This window comes from Geotrypetes seraphini, chromosome 1 (assembly GCF_902459505.1).
Source record: "Geotrypetes seraphini chromosome 1, aGeoSer1.1, whole genome shotgun sequence".
Lineage (NCBI taxonomy): Eukaryota > Metazoa > Chordata > Amphibia > Gymnophiona > Dermophiidae > Geotrypetes > Geotrypetes seraphini.
Window position 1 is genome coordinate 78,434,050 of NC_047084.1, and position 17,791 is coordinate 78,451,840.

Sequence of the window (17,791 nt, forward strand, 5' to 3'; positions counted from 1 at the left end):
CGAAATACCAAAATAAAATTATACAGGGATAAAAATACATAAACATAACATCAGACTTATCAGACATATAGGAACATGAGAGTAGACGGGGAGGAACTACAATCGTTGAGAAAAAGAAGAACATTCAAGGATAGAACAATTAGGGAGGGTTAGTAGAGAGAGGGCTAGATTCTTTAAGAATAATGACGTTAAGTAGCTTCGAGGTTCATGATACTTTGGTTATAGTGTTAATTAATGACTTTTTTGTTTGTTTGTATTCAGCTGTGATACGCTCTAAATATTGAAATGTTGTTTGGTAGCAGTGTCCATTGTCTGCATCAACATTGGCGTGCCTGTTTTTTTTTTTTTTTCCAGGTACTGGAAAAAGAAACATTTGTCTCCCAAGCGACTCAGCACAGGTATTCTCATGTACACCATTGCTTCTGCAATATGTGAAGAGATCCACTTGTATGGATTTTGGCCATTTGGATGGGATCCCAACACAGGGCAAGACCTTCCCTATCACTATTATGATAAAAAAGGAACAAAGTTTACTACCAAGTGGCAGGAGTCCCATCAGCTCCCTGCAGAGTTTAAGCTACTCTATAAAATGCATAGTGAAGGACTAACCAAGCTGACATTATCACCCTGTGCTTAACAACAAAAACCTTAAAGTGCCAAATGATTGTTAAAAGTGCCCGACAGTTCTCAAAGTTGAATACGTCATTTTCGGCCTATGGCAGTACAAGTATTTTTATGGTCTGCGTCACTGTTGGTGAGACTCTTAGACAGAAATGGCTGAGCTGGGGTGTTTCTCTGCCACTATCATTGTATCACTCTGAAGAAAAACCTTGTAAAGATATTTAAAAATGTTTGACAGAAGTTTTGCACCTGTAGATTTGCTACCAAGTATGAATTTTGAAGCACAGTATTTTCATAGAGGAGTTAGCACTAAAAGAATCTCCAAAATTCATATTTTAATGTTTTGTAAGGGTTAGCAATCGGACCGCTGGTGGAAAAAAATATTTGCTTGGTACCCAACTTGTAGTAGTAGCGCTACTGTTAGCCTTTATCTACATCCTTAGGGTTATTGTAAAAAAAAAAAAATCTGCAAAGCAATGTCATGCCATTATATGCAAGGGCCTCAAGAGCAGCACATTCAGTAAGCCTGATTTGCACATTTTCATATCTTATCTGTTCTAGAACAACAGTGACTTTTAAAGTGTTGTGAATGGCTTAGCTTCTGCATATGTTATATGGATTGTTTCATTGATGTTTTAAATGAATATGTCAAGCAAAGGCACCGATGTATTTGGCTTCTGTTTCTGTGGCAAACAAGTCTTGGTCCGCTTGAGTAGGCGATTCTCTAGTCTTACCTCATCCTGACCTCCCTTTTCCAGGACAAGGAAGCTTCCAGTACTTCGAAACAGCAATTCCAGGATTTTTTTTAGCCACATTTAGGTACAAGTCTTGCCACTTTTATAAGTCTGTTTCCTGTGATAGGCTCAGTTATCAGCTTCACCTGATTTTAGATGTTAAACTTTACTGAAATTTTTTTTTTGCCAGGATTGTAGAATTGTTCCACTGCCAGAAGCAGGAAACACGAGAAAGGACAGAAGTTTCGACTGACCTTTGACATCACATAACACAAGTTTCAAGTTTTATTAAAATTTTAATTCAATTGCAATATACAATTTCAAAGCGATTAGCAAATAAAAGCAGGGGTCTCTAATGTTTAAAATACATTGGAGACAAAAGACATTATAAACTTACACATAAGGGAAGTGAGAGGAACTAAAATAAGTATAGAAAAGAAAACATAAAAGGTCAAAACATATGGAGGGTAAGACTTGGATTTAGAAAGAGGCACTAGCAAGTCTCATATAAGTCAAAACGATGGAAGGATAAAAAGATTCTTTGTTTTCCTTGTAACACAGTTTTCCTAACCCACGACTGGAGACACGCTTAACCAGTCTGGTTTTCAGAATCAGTTTTAGGACTCATGATTTTGATTATTCACAATTTCCTAAAACCGGAATCATCCCCACCTACCTCCCGAATCTCCCCGGACCTTACCTGGTGGTCTAGTGGTCTTTCGGGGCAGGGGAAATCTTCCTACACTCCTGCCCCATGCAGATCACTCATCCAAAATGGCTGCCATGAGTTCCTGTCATTGTCTCGATAGACTACGGGAATTCACGGCAGCCATTTTGGATGAGTGATCTGCACGGGGCAGGAGCGTAGGAAGATTGCTCCTACCCTGAAAGACCACCAGGTAAGTTCTGGGATGCCGAGGGGAAGGTGGGAGGGAGGCAGGTGTGGGTCAGAGTTGGTCCAAAAGTTATTCGCAAGTTTTCAATATTCGCGGACCGACTCTGCCCCTAACCTCTGCGAATATTGAGGGAGGAGTGTACTCATAATGAATATGCATGAGATAGGCTTGGTCTGTAGTTTATGCAAATGAATCTCATGCATTGTCTTTATGGATATCATGAAAGCCAGACTTGGACATACTTCCAGGACTGTTTGGAGAAACACTGGTGTTGTATCATCTTTAAAGCACGATTGAACTCGGAGCCATACCCAAACTCAGCCCTTCCATACCGTAGCACAGTACACTAGGCTTAGGAGGTCATTTTAGAAGCCTTGTGTGGCAATTACACTTGTAAACACTATGATGATGTATCGAATAGTGGTCTATAAATACCAATAAACATAAATAGCAACCTTAATATATGTAGATGGCATGCATGTATAAATATCAATAATTTTGCTCTTATGGCCATGATACTATAAATGGTGCATAATTCCTAGGTGCCATTAAGCGTTGTCAATCACCCACTAGGTGCAGTTTATTGAATCATGCTTAGCGGCACTTAAGTAGTTTTAGGCACCAGTAGGCGTGGAAACCTTAGGCGCACTCCCATATAGGCCAGGGTTTTCTTGGCCTAAATAAGAGCCCCTAAGTGAGACATCTAATAGCATCTAAATCAAATCATACCCCAAATCCACCCTTAACTACGCCTACATGTTGATGGGTACCTCAGTAGACGCCTGCGTCAATGTGGTAGGTGCCTACAGCTAATTACATTTTTATAATGGTTTTTAAATTGTTTTTAATGGCACTTTCCAATTAATGGCGCCAATCAAGAAAATTAAGTTAGGCGCCTAGATCAGCTAGGCGCACTGATCTAGGTGCCTAACTTCAGGCGCCGTTTATAGAATCTGGGGCCTATGTGTGTAATTGCACAGACTTCACAGATTCAGAGGGGAGTGTGTTTTGGGCGGTCCAGGAGCAGATGTTTATTTCTACATTTCCTTGTCTGCTTTTTGCGCTTCCTCCACGGCAAAATGTCTCTGCCAGGGCTTTAGAGAAGTGATTTAAAGGGCAATTGGGCTTAGCTCTCTGGCATTAGAGAATGAATTCAAGAAGTACAAAAATGTTCAAAACAAAGTAATTATAGCCAATTAAGCATTATCAAGTCCACGTTATAGGGACTGATTTCCCCCCCAAGAGGAGTCACATAAATAAAAAAAGATAATCCTCATATAGGGGTCTTTTTACTAAGGTGCGCTAGCTTGTCCATTATATTTGATGGACGCCTTAGCTTTTATTTAGCGTGCACTAAAACAGCGCACCTTAGTAAAAGGACCCCATAATCAGGTTAACCTTTTCCTATTGTAATACATTTTATGTTACGCTGGTTCCAATCGTAATTATTTTAGCAAAGTTTTGTATTATTCACCATTATCATTTACGGCTATTGTAAAGATAATGTAAATAAGTCATAAGTCTGTAAATTCAAATATTTTGTGTTCCTGGCTCTTTATTAGTATGGGACATACGATGGCAACGACATTTTTGGAATGTCCCGTCATCCGGGACACACGATAGGAAAAGGTTAAGTTTATACTGTGCTACTTCACTGATTCTCAACCTCATCACTGTTTTCAGGAGAATTATTTACAGACTAGTGTTTAAGCCCGTTACATTAACGGGTGCTAGAATATATGCCTGTCTGACTTTATTTATGTCTCTCTCCCTGCTCCTGTCTCTTTCTTCCTTTCTTTCTGTCTCTCTCTCTCCTGCTATTTTTCTCTCTCTCTCTCCCTGGCACCCTTTGTCTGTCTGTCTGTCTTTCTTTCTTTCTGTCTGTCTCTCTGGTTCCCTGTCTGTCTTTATTTCTGTCTGTCTCTCTCCCTGGCCTCCTTTGTCTATCTGTATTTCTTTCTGTCTCTATTCCCCCTCCCCCCCACTTTCCTTTGCAGAAGCAGCAGCGGTATTTTCCTTCCCCTCCAGGTCCCTGTGAAGCAGTAGCAGCATTTTCCCCCACCCACCCCCCATTCCCTTCTCATACCGTGAGCTGTCCTGCTCTGTTCGGCCCTTCCCTTCTCCTAACACGATCTGGCCTGCTCCGTTCGGCCCCTCCCCCTTCCCTTCCCGCGGGCTGGCCTGCTGCGGCTGAAGGTTTTTTTGTTTAAAAGTGCCGGCGGCGGCTCCTCTCACGATCCCCGCCGCCACTGCTGCTGATCCTCCTCTAAAGAGCAGCCTGCGATGGTGGCTGGCTTTAGCGAACCTTGCAGGCCGCTCTCCAACCTCAGTAGCACGTTCCCTCTGACGCAATCCCATGCCTCAGAGGGAACGTGCTACCGAGGTTGGAGAGTGGCCTGCGAGGTTCACTAAAGCCGGCCACCATCGCAGGCTGTTCTTTAGAGGAGGATCAGCAGCAGCGGTGAGTGAGGGCGGGAGGTGTGTTCCCTGCCGAGGACGCGGGCAGGGAGAGAGCTTGCCTGACTTCCATGGTGAGTGAGGGTGGGAGGAGGGGAGTGGCCAGAATGTTCCCTGCCGCCGGGTTGGCGGCCACGGATCACACACCACAGCGGCAGGGAACACGAAATCCTAAGTGCACATGTGCACTTAGGGTTGTATTATATAGGATTTGTCTTGAAAATTTTCCAATTGAGTTGGATCAACAAAAACAAACTTATTGTTCTAAGTCACCAGACACTTACATGGGAATTTAAGAAAAAAATAAAGCTCCCACAGCTAAGACACGAGCCTTAAGCTGCAAGAACCGCCTTCTCCTATATTGTGTCTACTTTGAAACATCTTGGAATACATTCAGTTGCTGTCCACAAAACAAGGCCTTTTTGATTTGCAAAATAAAGTTTTAGTATAGCTTGCTTTTCCAATTCGGTTCTAAAAGTAACCAGCAGTGTCGCTCTCTTAGCTATATAATCTTTAGATGATTCCAAAAATTGAGAGATGTTTAAGCTATCAGGCCCTCTGGCGTTTTAAATGTTGTGTAGTGGTTAGAACTACAGCCTTAGCACCCTGAGGTTCTGGGTTCAAACCCCATGTTGCTCCTTGTGACTCCTCATGTCGCTTAATCCTCCACTGCCCCAGGTACATTAGATAGAATGTGAGCCCACCGGGACAGATAGAGAAAATGCTTGAAGTACCTGTGCAAACCGCTTTGGGTGTGGTTGTCAAACTACAAAAAGGCGGTATCTAAGTCCTGATCCTTTTCCCTTTAAAATGTAAAAAAATTAGCTTGGCTCCTATGTTTGATTTATATTTATTTCTTTAGTTTTATATCCCATCCTCCCAGGAGAGCTCAGAATGGGTTACAAGTTTACATACATAACAAAGCATGGAAATACATTATGATTTTCAGGATCACAGTTCTCATATGAGTAAGTGCTGGTGCTGTCATGTGCAAGTGGTGAAAATCAGGGGCCCGAGTAATTCTGCTCTTTCTTTTTATTTTTACATGTACTTTTACAAAATACTTGTTCCTGTTGCACATGTAGGGGCATATGCATGTATTTCCTGTGGTCCTATATACATTTTACAAAAGACTCAAAAAATCCCAACGTGGACTTTCCCTGGACAATTTCAAAAAGTCATTTTTGTATATTTATGGTCATATATGCATGCAAATGGTCTCTTTATAGAATAACGACCAGTGTAGAAGTACCCACAATGGTGGGACATACTTTGCTGATGGTATGCACAGGAGCAGAGTTTTGGTGAAGCGTGGACATAGTTTGTAAGTATATAATGGGGCCGGGCCAGGCCCCAGAGCAAGTGGGAAAACCCGGCTCGGACCACAAGTAAGATTTTTGTGCGTCCTTTATGTGGTCGGTGAAGGGAAAACCTGGACATTGGATTCAGTTCAAACAAAATGTCACTGGGTTTATTATAAGGAAAAAGAGAATCCAAAACAAAAACTGCTTTTCACCGACACTTATCAGGTTCCCTTTTCATAGGTCCAGTGCCTATTATCAGCAATATAATTCAGGGACCGGACAGTCCTTGTCCCCACTTTATAAGCAAAATAAATCAAACGTGATGCTTTTTCCCTGGAAGGATAATCTAAAACTAAATTTTCCAATTACTATCAAGGGTTTTCCCTTACAACCCTAATACCACCAGATCCTCCCACAAATTAAAACTATCCTTCCCCTCGCTAAAAGGCATTTCCCACACAAGAAAGCTAGGGACCTCCCTCCACTTCAAAATCACTGAGCTCTGGAACAACCTTACCTCCCCTCTTCGGAACTTGAGCTCTCCTTAAGAGTGGCATAGAGTGATACAGGTAAGGGTAAATTAGATGCACATCTCCCTTGAGAAGCATACGGTTATATGGGGGCTAAAACTATGCCAGGGTACATCTGTCGGGGCCACCGGACTTGATGGACCCAGGGTCTGATCCGGAGATGGCAATTCTTATGTTCTTATGATAGGAGCTCCAGTGACAGGATGGTTATGATTGGCTGTAGTGGCCCACTACAAGAAGAGAATGAAAGACCTGAATATGTATACTCTAGAAGAGAGGAGGGGCAGGGGAGATATGATATAGACATTTAAATACTTAGGAATCAAGGAAACTCTTATATCGTGGCATCCCAAGTCCTGTAAATTTTCTTCACACTTCTACCTCTAACCCTCTGTTGTAGTTCCTTCCTATTTCTCTTACTGTATACCGCGTCGAGCTCTACGAACGTGGAGATGATGCGGTATACAAAACTAAGGATTAGATTAGATAATATTAAGATTCTAGGGATTATTTTTGATCACAAACTATCCTTTCATGACCACATCAGTAGCATTGTTAAATCCTCTTTTTTTAGGCTTCGTCAAATTCGCTTTGTTTCTCAATGTCTTTGCGCTAATTCTCTCAATATTCTTATGCACATCTCCTTAAGAGTGGCATAGAGTGATACAGGTAAGGGTAAATTAGATGCACATCTCCCTTGAGAAGCATACGGTTATATGGGGGCTAAAACTATGCCAGGGTACATCTGTCGGGGCCACTGGACTTGATGGACCCAAGGTCTGATCCGGAGATGGCAATTCTTATGTTCTTATGATAGGAGCTCCAGTGACAGGATGGTTATGATTGGCTGTAGTGGGCCAGTCATCCACCACCTTCTCCATGAATAAGAATTTCCTAACATTACTCCTAAGTCTGCTGCCCCGCAACCTCAATTCATGCCCTCTAGTTTTACCATTTTTCTTACTCTGAAAAAGATCTGTTTCTATATTAATTCCTTTCAAGTATTTAAATGTCTATATCATATCTCCCCTGCCCCTCCTCTCTTCTAGAGTATACATATTCAGGTCTTTCATTCTCTTCTTGTAGTGGGCCACTACAGCCAATCATAACCATCCTGTCACTGGAGCTCCTATCATAAGAACATAAGAATTGCCATCTCCGGATCAGACCCTGGGTCCATCAAGTCCGGTGGCCCCGACAGGTGTACCCTGGCATAGTTTTAGCCCCCATATAACCGTATGCTTCTCAAGGGAGATGTGCATCTAATTTACCCTTACCTGTATCACTCTATGCCACTCTTAAGGAGAGCTCAAGTTCCGAAGAGGGGAGGTAAGGTTGTTCCAGAGCTCAGTGATTTTGAAGTGGAGGGAGGTCCCTAGCTTTCTTGTGTGGGAAATGCGTTTTAGCGAGGGGAAGGATAGTTTTAATTTGTGGGAGGATCTGGTGGTATTAGGGTTGTAAGGGAAAACCCTTGATAGTAATTGGAAAATTTAGTTTTAGATTATCCTTCCAGGGAAAAAGCATCACGTTTGATTTATTTTGCTTATAAAGTGGGGACAAGGACTCTTAAGGAGATGTGCATCTAGTTTACCCTTAAATCCTAGAACGGATTCTGCAATTACTTCCTCTGGGAGAGCATTCCAGGTGTCCACCACTCGCTGTGTGAAACAGAACTTCCTGATATTCGTCCTGGACCTGTCCCCCCTCAGCTTCAGTCTTCTTCACCCAGAGAGTGATAGAAAGCTGGAACGCTCTTCCAGAGGCTGTTATAGGGGTTAAACACCCTCCAAGGATTCAAGACAAAGTTAGACAAGTTTCTGCTGAACAAGAACGTGCGCTGGTAGGCACTTCAGCAGTGGGAAACTAAAGACAGTACCTGGTGGACTTCTATGGTCTATTCACCAGAAATATTAAAGAAAAGACAACCAAGAATATACTGTATAATGAGAATTGGGCAGACTGGATGGACCGTTCCGGTAGGGTTACCAGATGTCTGGATTTACCCGGCATATCCTCCTTTTAGAGGACTGTCCAGGCATCTAGATGGCTTTTCAAAACCCAGCACTTTGTCCAAGTTTTGAAAAGCTTACAGCTCGGGACCACGTTGGTAGGGCATCTGCACATGCGCAGATGCAGTGCGGTGATGTCACTCGCCTGCGCGCAGGCGTGTGACATCATTGCATCACATCTGCGCATTGTGCAGATGCCCTCCCGACACAGCTCCGAGAAGAGGTTGGGAGCAGGGCTGGGGCAGAACAGGACAGGTTTGGGTAGAACTGGGTGGGACACGGATCCGGATTTTACGATCGTAAAATCTGGTAACCCTACGTTCAGGTCCTTTATCTGCTATCATTTACTATGTATGTTATGTTTTATATCTTACAGTATTCTATGAGTGACACATATGTGCCAGCGACTCCTATGCCCCACCCCTGCTGTGCCCATGTAAATACCCCATTTGCAGTTAGGTGCTATGCCACTTATGACACCACTGTTCCCTCTAAGCCAGGGGTCTCAAAGTCCCTCCTAGAGGGCCGTAATCTAGTCGGGTTTTCAGGATTTCCCCAATGAATATGCATGAGATCTATGTGCATGCACTGCTTTCAATGCATATTCATTGGGGAAATCTTGAAAACCCGACTGGATTGCGGCCCTCAAGGAGGGACTTTGAGATCCCTGCACTAGGTAATGGCAGATTCCCTGAAGTCCTGCAGAGCTTGCAAGTCCCTCACTATTGAAAATGTGACTGTGGAACAGCACCCCTCACTGGCAGGACTGTAGGTGGAGGACTCCTGCTCAGCTTAGAGCAGAGGTTCTCAAAGTCCCTCCTAGAGGGCTGTAGCGGAGCCGGTACCTGTGGCTTCACTAGGCCAGTCCTCCGCTCACGATAGCGCTTCCCGGTCGTGCTTCCCGTAAAGTAGGGAAGTCCTGCTGGATTAGAGTCACTCTCACTATATGAAACAAAATGAAAAAAGGTCAGTTCTCAGTTCATATCATAATCGGTTTATTGTGGGGTGTAGTTGGGAGATTACTTGCATCCAGTCCTGACTCCCAAAACTACAAAATAAATCCACAAACAAAAACAATAGAGCTGATCAAAACAGTGAAGCTTCAGCTCTCACCTTGATACAGGTAAGTGAGATAAACTACTTAGATATACAATTGCCTTCAAAGGCTGGGAACTCAATCCCAAACTGCTGCTGTCCTAACCTCAGACAGTTCTGCAGCACTGCTGCTTGCACTTCTTACAGTGCTGTTTTCAAGCCTTAAAGTTGAGCAGGCTTGGCCCCAATCAGTTCAAACTGTTGATGGGGGGAGGGGAGTAAGTGAATCCACTGATTAAACTTTCTGAAGTACAGAATGCCACAAATGGCCCCACAATCCCAACCAGTATGTAAAGTGGATTCTCCCCATACAATACTTCCCTCACTCACCACCTAACAGCACAAATTAAAGTAAACTTCATGGTTTCAGCACCCTTTAAGTTTAGGAAAAAAAAAAACGTGTTTTTTTTTTCTCTTTCCTGCTTGAACTCAGCAGGTCAGCACAAGTCCCATGTAACTTACAATATCCCCAGTTTCTGAGCAATATAGAAACATAGATAATACTCCCCACAACTACCTGGCCCTGCCACTTAATTCTCTTCCATCAGAATGTCTTCAGGCAGTCCATCTGTTGCTGAGCAGTCCATGGGCAAAAGGGTCAGTATCACTCTCCTGCATCTCCACGTCCTGATATTCAGGAGAACAGCCAGGAGAGACCTCTCCTTGGGCTGTCCCAGGGTGAACTGTTTTTCTCTTTCGCAGAGCAGCTTCTAAAGAGCTGAGGTGAGCACGCCCTGCTCTCAGCGGGGGAGGAGCAGCCAGCACTATTTGCTTAGCTTTCCTGGGTTTTCCAATTATCTCCTTCAGCTGGAGGTGTACAGGGGGAGGTGAATTCCTAGCAGGCTGTTCTAAGCTGTTTCTCTCACCAACCTCTCCTCCCTGGAGATCCTTTAGTTCAGCTTTAAAGGGGAATGTAGGAATTTCCGTTCTCCTGCCTACAACCCTATCTCCCTGGTTAGCCTTTTGTACAATTGGGCTAGCTTTACCAGTACTAAAACCTGGCACAAGACAAGCTTCAGGGCTAGGATTGTGACAGGGCCTTAATCCAGTCGGGTTTTCAGGATTTCCCCAATGAATATGCATGAAATCTATGTGCATGCACTGCTTTCAATGCATATTCATTGGGGAAATCCTGAAAACCCAACTGGATTGCGGCCCTCGAGGAGGGAACAGGGATGCACACCCTTATAGAGTGTGTAACTCTTCTGCTGCCATTTCATGCATACATGAGATTTCAGGTATTCTGCACATTTGCACACACACACAAGTGGCATTAAAACGTGGGCACCCAGTTATAGAATTACCTGCTTAATGGCTTTTAGCCCCCCCCCCAACTTATATTTGGGCATACAAGGAGATTGAACATGCCTATATATGCTACTCTCAGGCTCTTCTCTGCCTCTCTTCCCACCCACACGTGACTCTTCACCTATCTATTTGTGTAGCTTATATTTGCCTCCCTAAGAACTTTACCCAGACTATATTTATTATAATTAAAAGCATGAGTTACTCCAGCCTGCCTCCTATTTCCCCTGCATTACTGTTATTGTTTTCTATAGGAAAGGCAATGTAGAGAAGTGTTCTGTATTTTTTGCTAATTTTAAGAAAGTAGCCTTTAGAGAACAAGCAAGAAGGATGTGTGTCAGTTCCTGTGTGGCCTTCAGATTTTTAAAAAGAAGGAAAAGCCCATAGTCTGTTATTGAGAAAGACATGGGAGAAGCCACTGCTTGCCCTGGATTGGTAGCATGGAATGTTGCTACTCTTTGGGGTTCCGGAATCTTTTGTTACTCTTTGGGATTCCAGAATCTTGCTATTCTTTAGGATTCTGAATGGAATGTTGTTACTCTTTGGGTTTTGGTCAGGTACTGGGGACCTGGATTGGCTACCATGAAGATGGGCTACTGGGTTTGATGGACCATTGGTCTGACCCAGTAAGGCTATTCTTATGTTCTTATGATGTATCCATTTGTTCTTATATGAACAAATCATGTAAGGTCATCATGCAAGAAATCTTTGGGCTTGATATTCACAGGCACTATCCAGATAGTGCCAGGCCAGAATAACAAAGATAGTGGGAGTTCCACCTATCTCTATAGATCAGTAGTCTCTAACCTGTGGCCCCAGGGCCACATGCATTCCCTGTTTGTAGCCCTCAAACAGTTGGCTGAAATGTTACTCAAGTCCTTCAGATTCATTAAGTTCAATCTTGCCCTCTTGGATAGTTCATTAAATGTCTTAAAAAAGGATTGCCTTAGATTGGGCTCGGATGAAGGACAGCATAGTGCAGGTGTAGGACCTACTATGCCTGCATCATATGCATCATATGTATGTATATGTAGAAGAGGTAAAAGGTCAGGATTCACATTTAGATGCATGCGACTGCAATGGTGTGACAAAGCTAGAGAAACCATGAAACTTGCGTTCAGAGAACTGTGGAAACCATGACAAAGGTTTGCTAAAACTTAGAAGATGCATGATGAAAACAGAATTTTCAATGATATATTTAACTAGTATAGGCTTGAAATATTTTGGTGGCCCTCAGAGCTTTCTTATATTCACATTGTGGCCCTTTACATGAAAAACGTTGGAGACCATTGCTATAGATTGGTAATATTCAGCCACATCCAAATTTTTGTGTAGATAAAGTTAGGCAAGCTAAATGACTGTCCTAACTTAATAATAATAATAACAACAGTTTATATACTGCAGGACCGTGAAGTTCTATGCGGTTTACAATGATTAAAAGATATTACAGATTGAGTGGAATGAACAAAGTTCAGAGTTAGTGAATAACAGTTCTAAAGATCGTTTGTTGAGGACTAAGATTGTATAGGTCAGTTACCTAAGTACTTCAGGAACAGATGTGTTTTTAGGCATTTCCTGAATTCCCTATAAGTAGTAGGCACGAGCAGTTGTTCCACCTAGCTATCACCAATATTTGTAGAATTAGTGGTATTCACTGCTGAGAATGTGCCAGAAGTAGGTATACAGTATTTATTCATTATTTATTTTTATTGTATAGGTATTGAATAGGCATAATAGATAAGAGCATAAGAATTGTCATATTGGGACAGACCAAAAGTCCATCAAGCCCAGTATCCTGTTTCCAAAAGTGGCCAGGCAGATATGATGTTTCCAAAAGTGGCTAGGCAGAAACCCAAAGAGTAGTAACATTCCAAAGCTGAGATTGTGATGTCTCATTCCACCAATGCCTGAGAGCCAGCCTCATCAGTGATGTCACAATGGCTTGATTATTCTATACTTGACTTACATAAGAACAATGTCCATCAAGCCCAGTATCCTGCTTCCAATAGTGGCCAACCCAGGTCCTAATGCACTACTAAGTAATAAACAAGTAAAAGTGAAATGATGCAACTGATACAAAAACTTCACATGAATGTTATTCATGACACCTGTAAAATGAAATGATGAATAAATACGGTATACCTACTTTTGACCCACCCTGTTTATTTAGAGAGGCACACTATCTGGCTTGTGACACTGAATAAATGGCATAGATTTGAATATCACGGCCTCTGTTTATTAAAACACACTGGCCACATCATTTGAATATTGACCAATTAGTTTAAAAGGCATTAAGCATGATGGATATGCATGATGGATATGCATGGGGAATATTGTATTAGACCACTTATATGACACATGTGGAACTTCAGTGGCCAGTATCCCTAGCCTTGTTTATTTATTTATTTATTTTTCTCATCATAGATATTCTACTCAGATAGCTTCCCTTTTTAATTTTCCTTCGCCCAAAAGTTGCCGCTATAAAAGATATCATAATCGACTACTGTCATTTCAAGCAGCTACTTGGGATTCTGATTTTCGTCAATTATTCTCTACATTTACATCATATCAAAATTTTAGGAAACTATTAAAAACGTATTTATTTAGGACATTTTTGAAAGATTGAAAATGTATTTCATTCTTTGTTGTAGCAGTACTTTACTGTTGTTAAACCACATAGATCTGAAGGGTGATGTGTTATACAAATGTTATGTTTTGGGAGAAGAGTCAAGCGTGTACAACAATTAATAATCACTAAAGTCCAGCAGTCCTTAAGAAGTGGTTCGCCCATGAAATGTTGACTATATATCGAAGGGCCAGTGGTATTGTTTTGTCTTTGTGGTTGATTGATGTTAAAACTATTTTCTTTCTCCTTTTGAAATTAACCATACCCATTTGATGAATTTTTTTTTTAATTCTTTATTGATTTTTAATCAAAAACAGTGTCATACAAATGAAAGAACAAAAGATAATCCACATATTACTAGGGGGGTGGGGGGTTGGAGGAAGGGGAATAAATATTGATAGTGATATTTGGGTACCTTTATTCTTTATTTGTATTGTATATTAGGATATATTATGATATTATTATATGCAGGAAAATGAAATTATTGAGTGATATTTATGTTACCTGTATAGATGAAAATTTTTTATGCCAATTATGTCAGTGGTGGGGTACAGTTGTAAGTGATTGGCTCACCCAAGACCTGAGGCTTTTTCTTTCATCTGTAAAGGGTGCTTAATGATTTAATTAGTGGAGAGTAAATAGATCTTGGCGTTAGTGGATGTTATGTTATGTTAAATTTATAGTCCACTACATCTACAGTAACATAGTACATGATGGCAAATAAAGACCCAAATGGTCCATCCAGCCTGCCCAACTGTACACGCTCTAAAAATTAATCATTTAATTTAAATGATCCTTTTTCTTAGATATTTCTGGGCCAGAGACCCAGAGCTCTGCCCTGTAGTGTGCTTAGGTTCTATCTACTGGAGTCTCCGTCAAAGCTCACTCCAGCCCATCTTAACCATCCCAGCCCTCCCCAGCCCGTCCTCAACAGAATGGCCATATACGGGACACAGACCGTGCAAGTCTGCCCAGTACTGGCCTTAGTTCTGGGCCGTTTACAATATAACATCCATCATAATAAAAAACCCCAAACATGGCATATTGTAAACCTTTTCTATCACAGCCCTATTTAACAGAAAGTCAGTTGAAACAGGAAGGCTATTAATTGTTTTCTAAAAGAAAATACTGTTGACCTGTGTGGAAGGCATTTTTGAATCAGTGTGAGGCCATGGCTGTAGTGCAGGCGTTGAGGATCACGTGATGCGTAGGAAAATTGGGTACCGTACATTGGAATACTGTTCTTTCTTTCATAAAAAGGGTGCAGAACAAAGACTGTGTAGTTAAGAACAAGGATTATTTTTATATGGATACATGCCGGCTTTAAGACATTAATCTCAATGTTAAAGAACATCAGAGAGAGGAACCTAGTATTATGGCAGTAGTCTAAATCCTCACTATAATAGGATGGAATTAGTACAAATCCCCACTTTCTGTGTTGGCTTTTCATTCAAATCTGCATTTTAAAGGCAGTATTATACTAGGAATTTGTCCTACAAAACTCTTAGTTTTACTGAAGGTAAATAGGAAAATTGCATGGAGCAACTCTGTCATTTTTTTATGAACAAAAGTTTCCAAGTTTATTTAACACTTGATATACCGCAGTGGCATAAGCAAATATGGGGTTTGCATATTGTTAAGGTAATATAATATTTTTTTTAAAAAATAAGAATAACATTAGCTTGAAGTAAAAATCAAGTACAAAATGGAACTACAAAATTAATAGTAAGGTAAGTAAAATTTTAAAAAGTTAAATATGTGCTCCAAACTCCAGATTGATCGTTGCTGAGTCCTACATGAAGTACGGGAATTAAATAAAGATTACACAGACCAACAAAAAAAAATTGTTTTCTTGGTGCCTTGGGTTTTTTAACTTGTTCTTGGGTTTATTTGGAGCGCTGTTTCAGAAAATTGCTTTGGATAGATCACATCAGTTCTAATTTCTTAGATATGGTGGCTACACAAAGTATCCTTGCTTTTTATGCCTATTGGATAGTAGACACAAACGTTAAGGCAGTTAATAAGTCAATGGGTTCTGAGAGTGGAATTCTGGAGATAAACAGTAGTGTGAACAGCAAGCAATAAATACACTATTTTATATATAAAATTTCTTATGTGAAGTGGGGTATCCTCAGTGTGAGAGGTCAGCGAAGGGAGGAAAACCTCCAGCGCAATGAACAACAAGGTGAGAGCTAGCAATCTCCTACCAGCACACCATCATCGGATACCTCACGCGTGCTCAAACTGAATGGTGAGAATCAATGTGATAAATAAATCAATAATTATAATGGCCACACTGTGAAATCAAACAGAAAACCACTCTGAGAACCACCCAGCCAACTCCCCAGAAGAACTCAGACTTAGCTTTAATTAGATGAAAACAATGAAAACCCGGCGACAGGGGATCTTTGATTTTAGCGATTCCCTGGATGTGGATGTTCCTGTTACACCTGTTTCATCTAATTCAAGCTAAGTCAGTTCTTCTGGGGAGCTGGCTGGGTGGTTCTCAGAGTGGTTTTCTGTTTGATTTCACTGTGTGGCCATTATAATTATTGATTTATTTATCACATTGATTCTCACCATTCAGTTTGAGCACGCGTGAGGTATCCGATGATGGTGTGCTGGTAGGGGCTTGCTAGCTCTCACCTTGTTCATTGCGCTGGAGGTTTTCCTCCCTTCGCTGACCTCTCACACTGAGGATACCCCGCTTCACATAAAAAATTTTATATATAAAATAGTGTATTTATTGCTTATCTCCAGAATTCCACTCTCAGAACCCATTGACTTATTAACTGCCTTAACGTTTGTGTCTTTTGAAGTTCCTCCGGCAGTCTTTTTTGGAGTCTTTTTTGTGTATGGGATAGTAGAACCAAACACGAACATTGGCCTCTGAGGGAATACCTGTATATGGTGGTTGGAAGAATGAACCTTTGGTAGCACGAGACAGAATCATACTACCACCACTACATATAAAGCTAGGCCTGATAAAACAATTTGTAAAGGCTTTGCATAAAGATGCATTGAGGAGCGAATTCTGTGGATGACCAGCAACTTAGGTGTCCAAATAAATTGGATAATAAGCCCAATTAACGACTTTAACAAGCAATAATTGAAAGTTAGACATCCAAAGGCTATGCGCAATTCACAAAATAGGTGTCCAGAATTTTGTAGATGTCCATCAGAAAAAGCAGCACCTAATGGATAGGTGTGGGCGTGGTTTTAAATATGGATGTCCATTTACAGAACTGTATGCCACTCAACATCCTAATGTGTCTACAACCACGTCTACTTTTGGACATGAGTTGGGTGCGAGTTAGGTGGAAGCATCCATATATAGGTGAATGTGGCTTCTATTTTTGGGGATAAAGGGGACCTCTTTAATAATAATGGAAAAAGATGTTTAATAATGCATTACTCAAGCAAAGCACATGATAATATGTATTGCATACTAAACCTCATTCCCGAAGTTTAAGAAAATAAGACGAGAAACCTTACTCACAATGGCTGTGGCTCAGAGAAAGTAGACATGTCTGATGCACAATCTTGATATCATTGTGATGTCATCAGTATGCACCTAGATGGCAGAATGTCACTAAAAAAATAATAGGAACTCATGCCTAACAAGAAACTCCTGAGGCTTAGTGGTTAAAAGCATTTCTTCCATCCGCCACAGGTCATGAGTCCAAATCCACACAACCCTCACCCCCTAGTTCCCCAACAACTTTTTTTTGGTCTCATAAGAGACTATGGGTTGTGGACTTTGCTATTTACATTTGCACTCTGCCCTTTCTAGGGTCCGGAGGGAAACTTATTTTTACCCTGTGATGGCTGTGATCTCCTAAGATATCATCTCACATAACAGGAACAACTGCCTAAAAGGAAGTGCATGTGACTCAGTGGTTAAAGGCACTGTTTCCATCTTCCACAGGTCATGGGTTCAAATCCCACAAATTTATCCTAGAGAAATGACTGCTTATAAATGAAGAGGATATAAGCTTGGCTTTTGAACTGACATGTGGTTTAATATCTGAGTATATGTGGTGCAGTGTTTAGTGCTACATCCGCAGTATCCTCAGGTTGTGGGTTCAAATCCTTCATTGCTCCTTATGACTCTGAGCAAGTCACTTATTCCTCTTGAACCCACCAAGACAGAAGGGAAATATAATAAAGTAGCCAGATGTAAAAACCATCTAGGATATAAGTGATATATAAAT

General features: G+C 41.3%; 1 protein-coding gene across 5 annotated transcripts in view; it reads left to right on the plus strand.

Moving 5' to 3' along the window:
- Nucleotides 1-1,282, plus strand: part of ST8SIA3 (ST8 alpha-N-acetyl-neuraminide alpha-2,8-sialyltransferase 3) — a 53,138-nt gene extending 51,856 nt beyond the window's left edge. For all 5 annotated transcript variants that reach the window (XM_033933876.1, XM_033933885.1, XM_033933867.1 and 2 more), the window contains one exon: nt 355-1,282. In XM_033933876.1, the coding sequence (XP_033789767.1) occupies nt 355-637 (283 nt within the window). In that variant the 3' untranslated portion in view covers nt 638-1,282. The remainder of the gene's footprint in view (nt 1-354) is intronic.
- Nucleotides 1,283-17,791: the final 16,509 nt, after the last annotated feature.